Raw genomic sequence first — 13,457 nt, 5'->3', positions numbered from 1 at the left:
GACAGGACACACGATTCACAAATAAGATGTTGTGCAGGCATATACCACAGCCACAGCACCTTTTACTAGATATTGTTGCTGGTAAAGACCTGTTGGTCAGTTGAACTGTTGACACGAAAAAGACACAAACAATCATGATTGTTTCAATTTTGTTCAGTGTTCAGTATTCATATGATCTCAACAAAAAAAATCTCAAGGCATTTTACATTGTAAGGGTATAAACCAATATAATATATAGAAAACAGTTAAACTGGTTGTTTTACCAACTTAGAAATACTGTGCTAATGGATATTTGTGACATTTGGAAAGATAAAAAAGATAAAGATAAACGTCTCTTGTCGCTATTGAGTGTGCCAATAAAGTTGAACGTTAAAAAATTGCAGTTGCGATGACGTATTTTTAAAGCGACAGTTGGAGGGCGGTTTGAAAACCCTGTCAGAGTTTGAGAACATGATTATTAAAACAACCCAAATAACCTGAAAAGATTACGTCACATGTGTTTTGTCAGTAAGATACTTAAGTTTTCTATTCAGTTCTTACTAATGGCCGAGTGTTTTTTTGACTTCTTTACGAAACTAGATACTAGAGGCTAGATACGACGTAATGTTAGCTAGCGCTAGCATTGGCCGTCTGTTTGACTGCTGTTTCTAAAGACCTTTTCTTTAAGTTTTTGTTCGTACCGCTGGAAATTGTAATTGGTCTTATTACGCCATAGCTAAATTGCACCGAAAAATGGCGAGTGTACATGAGAGTTTGTATTTCAACCCTATGATGACGAACGGGGTGGTCCATGCTAATGTGTTTGGTATCAAAGACTGGGTTACTCCGTACAAGATCTCCGTCCTGGCTCTGCTCTATGAGATGACTGCATCTAAAATTACTCTGCCAGAAAGAAGACGACTTAACAAACTTATTCTGCCCTTACAACAGGTTAGTGGTGGTGAAATACTTGCATTTTGTTCTACCTTCTTCAATCGTGTCTCATTGTAGATGTATGTGGTCCAAACAGGGTCCAGATTTGACTCTTGGTCAGTTCCTAAAGACAGTGGAGGAGTGTTGTCCTCAGACTGCATATGCTGTCAAATTAAGGTAAAGGGATGCGGCGTCATATGCTGTATTTGATTACTTAGTGTATTATTACTGCATGCATTGCTCACTGAACTAAAACTGCGGGATGCTCCTACACATGCCATTGAAGAAGCTGTTGTTTTTTCTTTTTAAGGCTGCATGAAGTGGCCAACGGAGAGTTAAAAGACATGGAATACTTCTTTTCCACTCTGCTAATTCCTTTTACTGCTTTTGATACCGAGGCTTATAAAACCAGTGTTGTGGGTAAGTAGGAAATGATTTGACAGCTCTTAAATCAGCTCTTAAATCTCAACATGTTGGTTGGTCTCTTATATGCGTAATGTGTCCCCTTCATTTGTCCCTAAACTGTTTTCAAAGGTCTTTTCATGAGATACATGCTCCTGGCCTACAAGAAACTGTCATTCAGTCAGGTGTACAAGCTGTACAAGTCCCTGCAGCACTACTATCACAGTCACTACACCAAGCCCACTGAAGGCCAGGTGGGTTTACCAGCGCTAGCTGCTGATGATTCTGACATGGACCTCACTAGCACTGAAGACACTGTAGGCGACAGAATAGACAAAGAAGAGTTGGACACCCCACTGCACGAGTCAGAGCTTCGGTCGGTGTGCCATTTGCAGATATCATTTGATTAATACAATGTTTGGAGTTATTGACCCAGGACATCCCTTAACAGCTGATTCTCACCTGTTGTTTTGTTTCTGTTCAAGAAATGACAATGCACCAAGCAGTGGTCCCCTGTCGCAAAAGCAAGCAGAGTATTTTCTTGCAAGACAGGTAAGTGTTTTAAAGGATTTTCATCCACCTCCTATGTTTCTCCTACAGTATGACTCTGGGGGGTCCTTACAGTTTTTTATGCATGTTTCAAAAGGCATATCTGTTGAAGAATGATGAAAACAAAGCTCTAAAGCCAGCATCCCTGCAGGAAGAGCTCAACAACATGCTGAAATTTAACCCAGATTTTGCTGAAGCGGTGAGGCTCTTTGTTTCTGAGTCTGTTGAGTATTTATGAACTTTGGATGGAAAATGGAGGAACATTTATTTCATTTCGGCTGGTGTTTTTTTTTATCTTTCCTCAGCATTATCTTAACTATTTAAACAGCATGAGAGTCCAGGACATCTTCCTCTCCGCTCACAGTCTCTTACACTATTTTGACCGCCTGATCTTGTCTGGGAGTGAGGGAAAGAGCAACGGGGATGAGGGTTATGGACGAAGTCTACGCTACGCTGCACTTAACTTGGCCAGTCTTCATTGTCGCTTCGGCCACTAGTAAGTGCAAGTGCATAGAAAGTTCCAATGTTAACAGTTTTTACGTTAGGTATGTTGTTGTTCAACCCTCTTTTTCTGTCATCAGTCAGCAGGCTGACCTGGCTCTACAGGAGGCCATCCGTATTGCTCAGGAGTCCAATGACCATGTGTGTTTGCAGCACTGCCTGGTGCGTTACTGTTCTCCATACTCCTGCCATACTTTACATTCATGTCACTGTTTTTCCAAGATTAATGGCTCATTGTGTTTAAGAAGTGCACTTCACTCCCTTCACTGTTGCTTAGAGTTGGCTCTACACACTGGAACAGATGAAGGGATCTGACAGCACTGTGTTAACTGAGGATTCAGTAAAAATGGCCGCCCATTTCTGCCTGCCGGTGAGTACAACCTGGGCTTTCAGATAATGATGGTGTAACCCTTAAAACAACATCCTGTGATCTGATCCTTAATTCACATAGCATATAGTCAACATCTGAATATATAGCATGTATTCATTTGGTAACTTATTGTGCCATATATTTATGACGGCAACAAGTGCTCATCACTATATTTTCATACATGTTGCATAAATGCTCAGCTGAAACGAACACAGCTTGCTACGCATTGAGGGAAGCATTGAATACATAATTTTCATCTTGGCTAACATCTTTTTACAGTATCTGGCATCTCTGGGTATTCAGTCTCTGGTCCAGCAGGGGGCAACACAAGGTAAGAGTGCCCACAAACTGATGGATGCACTGAAAGACACAGACATCCTGCACTGGAAACACAGTCTGTCGGAATTGATCGAGATCAGCTTGGCTCAGACTACGTCCATATGGAGGATGTATGGCAAGAGGTCAGTACCACCTCAACACACACTTGTCAGTTCTATTCACTGTTAGGGACAGTTGACTATATGTTGACACCCAACCTTGCTCTCACTCACATTCAATCCACATTTGAACATATTCTGCATGTGTCAGACTTTTGACAAGCATGACTACTAAAAGCATATGACTTTTTCAGTAAAGAAGTCAGTAATTGGGGCCCTTGTATGTTGTACAGCACCATGGCTCTGCAGCAGGCCCAGATGCTTCTCAATATGAGCAGCCTGGAGCCTGTCAATTTCGGGGTCCAACAGAATAACACGGAGGCCTTTGCTGTGGCTCTCTGCCACCTGGCTGAGCTGCACGCTGAGCAGGTAACGCATCTGATTAGATTTCAACTGCCTGCTTTTCTCCCTGCTATTACAGTACATATCCATTAGTCAGTTGGCCCAGCTTTGCAGAAAGGTAATAGACATCGATCAGATCTTCTCTCCGTCTCCTGGGCGGAGTTCAGCACTTATCTCTTTATTGCACAAAGCCTTTCTTTCGTTGCAGGGCCTGTACAGTGCAGTCTCAGAGATTCTCCAGCATCTAAAAGAACAGTTTCCTCCTCATACTCAGCATGCCAAGGTAGGTTCTGAAGCATAGTGTAATGTGTAATATAGAGAGACTAATGTAAAAATATTGATTTTTGTTTACCTGATACTTGCTTCAGCTCTGGATGCTGTGTGATCTGAAAATCCAGTTTGAGAGACATATGAATGAGGGAAAATGCCATTTAGCAGAGCCTCTGGTCACAGCTATCTCAGCCTTAAACAAAACAGAGGGTCTCTACAGGTAACACCAAAGCACAAATCTCATGCTTAAGAATATTGTGCAGTTGCAGTCACATGTTTTTTGTTGACAGGAAGGCTCAGGTTCTGAAGTCTCTCAACCGTAGCACCGAGGCATATGGCATCTTACAGCGGCTGCAGGTTCACTGTGAGAAGACCAAATGTACAGAGCTGGTCATCAGGTAGATGGGTGCTTGTATGTTTAATTATTAGCTAAGGCACCTGATCTTTTTTCTGTTTTTTGTCAACTTAAATAACCCTATTTTTTTTCAGAGCTATCATATAATGATGCTGACTTTATGCATCATCTTCTAAAGCATCAAGTGTTTTATAAATAGGAGTCTTATAAAGCATCAAGTGTTTTATAAATAGGAGTCAGATACCTTCCTGCAGTATATTTCCAGGTATAGTTGTTGTTGTTGTTCAAAGGAATCAGACTAAGCCACATTTTTATTCTTGTCTACACCCCTGCTTGTTTGTCTCATACAGAGTGATGCTCTGCACGGCTGAGCTCCACTGGGAGTCGTCTGGCTTCTCCACAGCTCTTCCCCTTCTCCTGCAGGCCTTGGCTCTGGCTAGACAGCACCACCTACAGTCTCTGGCCTCAGAGACCATCCTTCATCTGGCCTTCACTCAGGTCAACCACTAGAGTAAAACAGAATCCACTTAAACAGCATAGCAGCTCCCATATATGCACACCACTAAAGCCTATTATAACTATACCAAAAACTCTGGTGAGCATGCACAGTATTTTCTTTTGTTTCTGTGTGTTTTGTAGCTGATGCTTGGCATTCCTGAGCAGGCTCTGAGTGTCCTGCATGAAGCCATTGAGCCTGTTCTGGCCCATGGATCAGTCATGGATAAAGGCCGCTCCCTGCTGCTGGCCGCCCGCTGTCAGATGGCGATGGCTGGGTTCAGGCCGAACAGACGAGGGCAAGCAGGTAACCCCCTCCACACAGCCCCAGCCCTCTACACTAAGCCCTCCTAGTGTCGTGTGGTTTTTGATTACCTTTAACACACCGCTGCTTATTATCTCCCTGCAGATATGAATTTGGCAGTTTTGTCTGTCGACACGCTCAACGAAGCCGCAGCGTACTTCTCAAAGCTGAACTGTAAGGAGCGACTGCGCGACGTTCACTACCTGCAGGCTCAGCTTCATCGTTACCTAGGACACGCATCTCAGTGTAACAAAAGTGCCATGCTCTTCCGGCTGCTGGACCAAGAGCTGCAGTCACCAGCGCCTCCAGTCTTTTTGCGAGTCTAAGTTCTCAAGGTTTATCAACAAACTAGATGTTCTGGCTGTTGAAAGTAACATGGTGCGTCCTGCAACTTGTGTCAGCACTGCTCACCACTAGGTGGTGGTGAAGTGCTATCCTTATCTGTGACAGCACAAAGGAATTTCATATGTAAATGTTTAGAATCCTTCCACACGGTTCCAGGATAATAATTAATTGCTAGTCATAAATATGCCTCAGTCTCCACGAGGTCAAGAATGGATGTGTTGTCTTTTCACTTCTGGTCATGCAGTAGTTAAAAAAAACGTGGCTATTGCTTCCTCCACAAGCAACAGCCTGTGTTAGTCCGATAGACATGCATGACAGCCGATGGCGTGGTAGAAATGTTGAAAGTTTATCGGGCGCTGTCACAAACACGCTGACTTATCCACTGCTTTTTGATAAATGAGGGTAATATCACAGTTAGCTGCAAGATGAATGTGTTTCATTGGCCTGGATGATTCATATTACGCCAGTAGAATACCGATGAAGCTGGAATCCAGGAGAGGACATTGTGATCACATTTCTATTGTAATATACCCGTGCTGACCTTACAGCAGATACTGGATCTGTGTTTTACTTAGGTTTGACACAAGTTTTAAGAAGCATAATGGCTGACAATCACCTTTTACGTTCTGACAGGCTCCCATCTATTAAAGTGTTTCTAGAAAATAAATTCTGTATTTTATTCCCAGTTACGCTAGCAGAAGCAAGGAAATTACCAAAGCAAGATCTAAAATGCTAATGTTAGTGTAGGCAAAGTTTGATCAGTGTTTGACTAGTCTCACTCAAGAACCTCTGTAAACCGGGAGATCTTGCTCCCCGGCATCCTGTTGTAATGAAGCGTGTCTTGCTCACAGTCTGAACAGGCCCCTTGAAGTTGACTGCAACAGCAGATTACTGTGGCGCGCAGTGAAAGGCAGGCCCCATGTAAATGACAAGTCATGTGACCAAACCTGATCGCTTGAGTACCGTGTCGCTTGACTGTTCCGTGTTGTGATGTGCTGTCGGGAACAGCGCCATGTACCACCGGTTTGGCTTGATTACAGCTAACAGGGAGGTAGAGTACAGTACAGTATGTAGGACAGTTTCTGGGGTCCTGTTTTTATGAAACCTTAATAGAGTGCTTTAACATACAGTGTTTATTACCCAGAGGGTCTTAATGTGCCATGATGCATCTGCTGCAGTGGGACTTCTTTTATCATTAATCATTATCCATCAAGTTCAGCTGAGAGCTTCCTGTTTGTACTTGGCACCAGCAGATACTAAGTGCATTTCCATGAGTTGAGGGAATTTCCCCATCTACATGGCACATTTAATACATCTGGCTGTTAACAAGGCAGCTAAAGGGATTATTTTAAATTGAGAAAGCCTGAATCACAATTGGTGGGTCTTAATTCCTCTTCAGGTTTGGCTTTCATCTTCCGACTATAACTAAATTTGCTACAAGCTGATACAGTGGAATGCAGTGACAAAAAAGTAACTGACCTTCTCAGGATGATTTGACTTTCTGCATTTATTGTTCATAAAATATGATCTGAGTTTTTTCTACATTTAAAGAAACAAAAACAATCTGTGGAGGACAGTGGAGAGATGTCATGATTCAGCTGACTGTCACCAGCTGAAGCTCTGTAAAATGTGTTATTCTTGTAGAAGATGAACCTAGAGATTAACTGATGTTGATGTCCACTTAGAGCCCAGACCTCAGCTTGATCACAATAAGCACCCCACCAGTATACTAGCTGAGCTGAAGCAGCTGTGTGACTTAACAGAACTAAGTTTCTCTGCTTCGAGCGATAAATAAGAGCTTTACATAGTTTCATGTGTTTGGTGTAGCATGGTGTTAAAGATGGTACTGATGTTTTTTCAATGACTCCCCTGAAATCTGACCCTTAAACGCTCGGGACCTGGGTTTTCCCACAGTCCAAAACCATGCCGTCAGAGAGTTAATCGGGTGAGTGATTATCTGTTTGAGGGGACAGTGTTAACTATTCATTATGGCAGCAAATGTTATACCTGCCGGAAAACATGAGCATGTTAGTATTTAGCTTTTGAAGGACAGGTACAGTAGTCCGAAAACAAACAGGTTATACTCACAGCTTTGACTTCCTTGTATTGCTATTGACTCTTTGGCTCATTGTGTTACTGTACCTGCCCTGGAAGATATAAAGATATATATCTATATATATATATAGATATAGATATAGATATATATCACAGTAAATTAAGTTCAGTGTTAAGACTGAGACAAAGTAACCCCAGACTAAAAGATACCGCAGGATACTGTAATGTTCCAGTACAGAAACAGCACAGCTTCTGTAGTAAAATATAACATCTTTGTTCAAAATGTTTAATAACAAGCATGAGAACAATGCATGTTTAGAAAAATATATATGCAAATGTATTTTCAGGATACACTATACATTCGTTTAACCGCTACCTGATATTAAACATTTACAATTCAAAAATTAATCATGTCCCTATTGAAGCAGAGTAGAAAACAAGACGGTCAGCTGTCACTAAGTTAGGATGAAGGTGGACAAAGAGGTGTGGGTAGACACAACCTGCACTTTCCTTTTGGTGAACCTACTTTCAGATCTACGTTTTTAATTGGTTGTACCTGTCACCAGTTTGACATAAAAACAAATCAACCATTTATTTACATTAGATTCCTTACACAATAATTGAAATGAAATTACTACATGGAAAACCTACAGTCACTCAGATTTTTACCTAGAACATAGTGGTGAGAACATCTCTTAGCTTGACATAGTCTAATCTCTGATGTTTGGTAGTTTTTAAATATGTTGCTTACTGTGTCATACTGCACATAAACAGGAGTCAAACTAGGTGCCACCTCTTACTTTACTTCAAAACACAGAGATAATGCCACAAAAGTTGAATCCACTTTCAATAAGAGAGGTATTGAAGTCACTGGAGCCGTCTTCCATGTTCGAGTAGAAGAGATCCGTCTCTGAGGAGGAGTGGAGGCCGTGTCTCTGTCGCTGAAGCTGCTCGAGTCTCGCGTGCGACATAGGTCTGTGCTGCGGCTGCGGCTGCGTCTGCGCCTGCGCCTGCGGCTGCGTCCTGTCAGAGACAGCCGGGCCTGGAGCAGCTGAGCAGGGCCCGCGTGCGTGCTCAGTATCCCGCCGGGTAGCCTCCCTTCCTGGGGTCGGACTCCGCGCACAGGCGCTCTCCCTGCCGCACCACCGCCTGGACCACGGAGTCTGGAGTCCTCAGTAGCTGCGTCACGTGGTTCTTCTGGGCCAGGCCCTCCAGAACGCTCTGCCGGGGCATCAGAAACGCGGACACACACAGAACACAGAATCTTGTGCAGGAGGTTGCGGTGTTTCTGGTTTTCACCAGAGCGTAATGAAGGTACAGGTGCATTAAAGAGAATTTTAAAACAGAAAATTTAAATTATACGTGTGACCCACCTTCTCAAAGCCCTGTTCCACCACCGTCATGTTTGGGTTGAGCTGGTTGTGGACCCGCGGTGCCGTCACGGCTTTCTTCAGGTCGTAGTTGAAGAACAGGGAGTTCAGGATGACCTGTTGTTTAATCATAAAGGTCAAGTGTCACCTCATTAAAAGCGTAGGTCCGCTGGTCAGAAGCAGAGAGCTGAGAGAACCGGGCTTACTAGTGCGGTGGCCGTGGTGATTTTCGTGCCCCCGGATGCTCCCACAACCATTTTGACCCTGTTTTCTCTGTCGAAGATGATGGTGGGACACATGGAAGAGAGCGGCCGCTTGCCTGCGACACACGAGGCCACAGTCACATTTACACCTGCTGTTTACTGCTTGAACAGCACAGTCACAGTGGGAGGTTAGGAATGACTTCATAGCTTTAAAATGTTGTGTGAAGTAATAGCGCATGACAACAAGTGAAAGGCTGGAGAAACATCCTCATAGTGAATTAAGAAAATATTAAATATTAAAAGAGAAACCCCATCCATTAAAACAGATGTGTATAAAGGTCACAACCTCATGTGATAACACTAAGGCTATCCTCACCTGGTTGGATGAAGTTGTTGGGAGAGGGAGGGATTCCAAACCCGTTGGTCATGTGAGGAGAGCTGAAGTCATCCATTTCATCATTAAAGATTATTCCAGTGGATCGAGACATGACTTTGGAGCCAAAGCTGAGGAAATAATTAATAATGAATCCGTAGTCGCACTACAAAGGCTTCTCGTTTGGCAAATGAGGGTGTTGTGCGTTGTTTTATTCTTACTATAGGTTAATGGTGCTGGTTGCCGCCACGGCGCTCCCGTCCTCCGCGATGACGGACAGGTGGGCGGTCCCGTGGTTGTCTGGGACAAAGTAGTCGGGCTCATAGTAGCTGTCTGGGTGCGTGGTGTCGTCTGTGATTTTACTCCTGATGCCGTCAGCGAAGTAGTCTGAGGTCATGTTGTGGATGAGCTGGGGAGAGAAAAACAAGCATTATGGATGAGGTCACTGGAGGCAACAAAGTCCATCAAAATGTGAATAGAGCGGTGGTGGTACTGTGGATGAAACACTAAGGCTTACGTCAGTTATGTTGAGATACCGCGGGTCCCCGAGTCGACTCCTTTTGGCGTAAGCGAAGCGGAAGGCCTCTACGATGCGATGGTACGTCAGCGTCTTCTTCTCGGCTGTGGAGACGCTCGTGTCTGTGAAGTTGTACCCTGCAAAAAGAAACACAAAGCGATGGGCGACCGGCTAATGAGGCTTTTCCTTCATGGTGCTAAAAGCACGTTTCAGTCAGCGGCAAGTCATTCAACTCCAAATCAAATAATAGCTTCCCAGCAGATGGAAATCTGTGGGAATGCGTATGTGAATACAGTAATCTCATCCTTCGCCGGACTAAAGGTTCTCCGCCTCGACAGATGGGGAGTCAATGGTGAGTTATATTTGACAGGCAGAAGTGATAAGCGGCTCTCCTCTCTGTTCCAGGGGCGACCCGGGGGAAACCTGCCATCCTCCCTCCCGCATGGCTGCACAAGCGCTTGGCCGCGGCGCTCACCGTCCACTATGTTCAGTATGAGAGCCAGCACCGGGCCGCTGGAGGGGGCGTCTGGCACGTGCATGGTGTATTCCCCCACATTCAGCCGCAGGGGGCTCTCGTTGAGCACAGGCTGATACTCCAGCAGGTCCTCCAGGGTGATGATGCCGCCTGGGTGGAGGACAGAGGCGCGGTGAGGAATGGGGCCGTATTATTAGGAAAACCTGGGTTCTGTAGCGACGGGCACCTGCTGCTTGGATGTCCTCCACGATGTTGTGCGCCATGGAGCCGTTGTAAAACACATCGGGCCCCTCCTCTGCTATCCTCTGGTATGTGTCCGCCAGCTTTGGGAATCGAACAATGTCATTTTCCTTCAAGATGTTATTCTGAGCATCGCAAAACACCTCACTGGGGAAAAAAACAGAAACGCAAACAAGCAGTGAGGGCAGAAGATGAGTGGACATAAAAATATACAGGCTTGTAACAATCACAGAGATTTGAGAGGAACAGAATGACATGAAGCAGGACATGGAAGTAGAGCGGCTTGAGCGACCTCTGTACTACAGCGACTACAAGTTCCATGGCAACCAACAGAGAGCGTTACACAACAATATACAAGAGATGAGCTGATAGGACCGAACCCAGCCACCCATCACCAAACACGGGCCCTGGTGCTCACCACATGTTGGCGTCGCCCTGAATGGAGTCTCTGCTCTTGAAGATGGCGTGGGCCAGGGCCTTTCCTATGGGGAAGCCGTGGCGAGCCAGGGCGATGCTGGGCTCGAACAGCTCCCTCCACGGCAGCCTGCCGTGCCTCCTGTGGGCCATCTCGTACCCGCGGATCTCCCCTGGGATGGCTATGGACAGCCCGCCTGTCACAGCAGACGGCACAAACAGCACAGCCAAGTAGCGTATGCGCCGCTAGAACGCTAGGGAACCCCAAAGATCCCCAAAGATCCCCAAAGAATGCCAAAGAACCCCAAAGATCCCTAAAGAACGCCAAAAAAACCCCAAAGAACCCCAAAGATCCCCAAAGAACACCAACCATCCCCAAGGAACCCCAAGGAACCCCAAAGACGCCCTGGGCCGTCTAAATGTTTAGCTACCTGTTCGAGAAAGCCTGGTGTTGTTGCCAAACATGTCCTCGGTGGCGTTCATGGGCGCCGTCTCCCTGGCGTCGATGGTTTCCACTTTGCCTGCGGAGCAGAACACAAGGCAGCTCGGTGAGGGCTGTGGCGGCGTGTCGCCGAGCCGTGGTGCGCGCGACCGCACCTGTGGTGGCGTTGTAGATGACGAAGAAGAGGCCGCCGCCGATGCCCATGCTGTGGGCGTTCAGGAGGCCCACGCACAGCAGCGCGGCGATGGACGCGTCCACGGCGGAGCCGTTCTTCTTCAGGATGTCCCTGGAAGAGGACAGGAGACGGCGGCGGTGAGGCGTGAGCGCTGCCCGTCCCACACGGACGCCCGTCGGCGGCCTCTTACCTCCCCACTTCTGAGCACTTCCCGGCGTCGGCAGCCACGGCGGCCCTCGAGTAGAAGTGATCCAAGGGCGCGGGCGTGTTTTTCTTCCCCAGACCCATGAAGACCCCGAGGAACAGGCTCACTGCAGCCACCACGAGGACCACCAGGCCGGCAATCAGGGACTTCCCAACCATTTTCCTGCTTGGGAAGACGAGCACACCTCACAGTGAGACCCGCTGGCTCGCGCACAAGCGCTCAACGGTGTAGACAACAATACAAACCAGGGAGGAGAAAATGAACCCACCTGCGCTGCGGCAGAAGGAGACTCACAGTGTGCGTTAGCGCTAATGACAAGGTGTTTAGCGTGACCTGCCTCTGTCATTGTGTATGTCATCGTGGCTGAGGAGTCACGCTGTGGTTCCAATGAGCATTTTTTGAACGCGTATTCGAAACATGCACGGCAGAGCTTGTTTGTGTTTGAGCCCTGGCCTCGTCCACAAAAAAGCGACTCCGGACTGAACTCGACCAGACACCACCTCTTGCTCTGGAGTGCAGCTCTCGCGGCTTAAATCTCCCCCGTAACCTTCCATTTCACGCTGATATCCATCTGGCGGCTCTGCCCGAGCGGAGGCGTGAGTGATCCGTCTACAGATGCAGGCGCCGATCGGCCCGGCCGACTGGGCCACTTGCTCCCGAACCGACCGAGACGCGGGTTCCTCGACATAAACAGCCTTTTGAGGAGGCCGCGCTGCCGGAGCCGGTGCTGATGAAGCCCGTGGGCTGCGGCTGTTATTGTGTCCAAATCTAATCACTGCTATCCGGTTCTGGATCTCCCAGGTTCAGAGCTGCCCCCAAGGAGAGGACTTTATTTAATAGACAGGCCTGATTTATAGCAGAAGAGGACAATTATGTATCTGTTTCAAATCACCAAAGCCTTGGCTGTGCCTTTGTGCGGGCATCACTGTCACTGCCCGGGGCTTTTATGAGATATCACCTCTTCGTATTTGCATCCGAGCCCGAGGCTGCGCGTGTCCCTCTGACTTTGCTGGGGGCCGCTCTCAACCCGCTTTCTCGCGGTGGAGGCGGGCGACGCGTTTGTTTACTCGGCGGCACGTTGGTCCTGAGCGACGGCTAAAACGCAGCCTACAGACGGAGAGGAGGAGGCGACGGCGTGCGCCTTTATTAGTGGTTGCAGCCCTTTAATGACAGGTGACTCACGGGCAGACTCTGTTTTCAGACAGACTATAAGCCACTACAGCTTAGACTCCTGCTGTGAATGGATATCTAATAATATGACCGCTGTAGTGATATTGGCTTAATGGAGGCGGCGAGAAAAATATATTTGAGTACAATGTGAAATCGTGAGGTGACTTTGAGTTCACAGACAGTATCAAACGCGAAGGTCTGTTTCACCAGCGCTGCCTCGAAGCTGTGACAACACAAATCAGTAGGATGAGAACGATACGTTGAATTAAGGCCACCAGTCAGTCATAATTAAAACCTCCAGGAAAGCGTGCGGCAGGCGCGGTCTTGGGAGACTCTGAGGCAGCTACAGGGAATATTTATTAGAGAGCAGAGACGAGAGGGTCCTGAGGCGGCTGTCAACAGCTGCGCGCATCCTTACAGTAAGATTTAATATTTTAAAGTGCATTTCTGCATCTTGTCTCTTATTAGTAGCTCGCTGAGAGGAGGTCGGGGTTCCACCTCTGGGACCTCTAACAATGGCCCCAGTGGCTCATACA

At 46.7% G+C, this 13,457-nt stretch overlaps 2 protein-coding genes across 2 annotated transcripts; one reads left to right on the top strand and one right to left on the bottom strand.

The window, feature by feature from the left end:
* Positions 1–383: 383 nt before the first annotated feature.
* Positions 384–5,949, top strand: anapc5 (anaphase promoting complex subunit 5). Its single transcript, XM_029162067.3, has 17 exons — positions 384–930; positions 1,010–1,089; positions 1,223–1,332; positions 1,447–1,690; positions 1,800–1,866; positions 1,961–2,062; positions 2,169–2,359; positions 2,445–2,526; positions 2,642–2,734; positions 3,014–3,195; positions 3,405–3,540; positions 3,722–3,796; positions 3,882–4,003; positions 4,074–4,181; positions 4,489–4,636; positions 4,778–4,940; positions 5,043–5,949. Exons 1-17 carry the CDS (start codon positions 733–735, stop codon positions 5,261–5,263), a joined length of 2,322 nt encoding a protein of 773 aa, XP_029017900.1. The 5' UTR covers positions 384–732; the 3' UTR covers positions 5,264–5,949.
* A 1,660-nt stretch (positions 5,950–7,609) lies between these two features.
* On the bottom strand, positions 7,610–11,909 carry ggt1a (gamma-glutamyltransferase 1a). Its single transcript, XM_041072235.2, has 12 exons — positions 11,737–11,909; positions 11,527–11,657; positions 11,361–11,450; positions 10,934–11,126; positions 10,502–10,662; positions 10,276–10,425; positions 9,801–9,937; positions 9,505–9,692; positions 9,287–9,414; positions 8,914–9,026; positions 8,711–8,824; positions 7,610–8,558 (listed from the first exon to the last, which is right to left on the bottom strand). The coding sequence occupies exons 1-12, from the start codon at positions 11,907–11,909 to the stop codon at positions 8,412–8,414; spliced, it is 1,725 nt and encodes a 574-aa protein (XP_040928169.1). The 3' UTR covers positions 7,610–8,411.
* Between the last annotated feature and the right edge of the window lie 1,548 nt (positions 11,910–13,457).

This window comes from Betta splendens, chromosome 9 (genome assembly GCF_900634795.4).
Source record: "Betta splendens chromosome 9, fBetSpl5.4, whole genome shotgun sequence".
In the NCBI taxonomy this organism is placed as follows: domain Eukaryota; kingdom Metazoa; phylum Chordata; class Actinopteri; order Anabantiformes; family Osphronemidae; genus Betta; species Betta splendens.
Note: the sequence above shows the minus strand (reverse complement) of the source record. Positions and strands in the feature narration are given on the sequence as shown.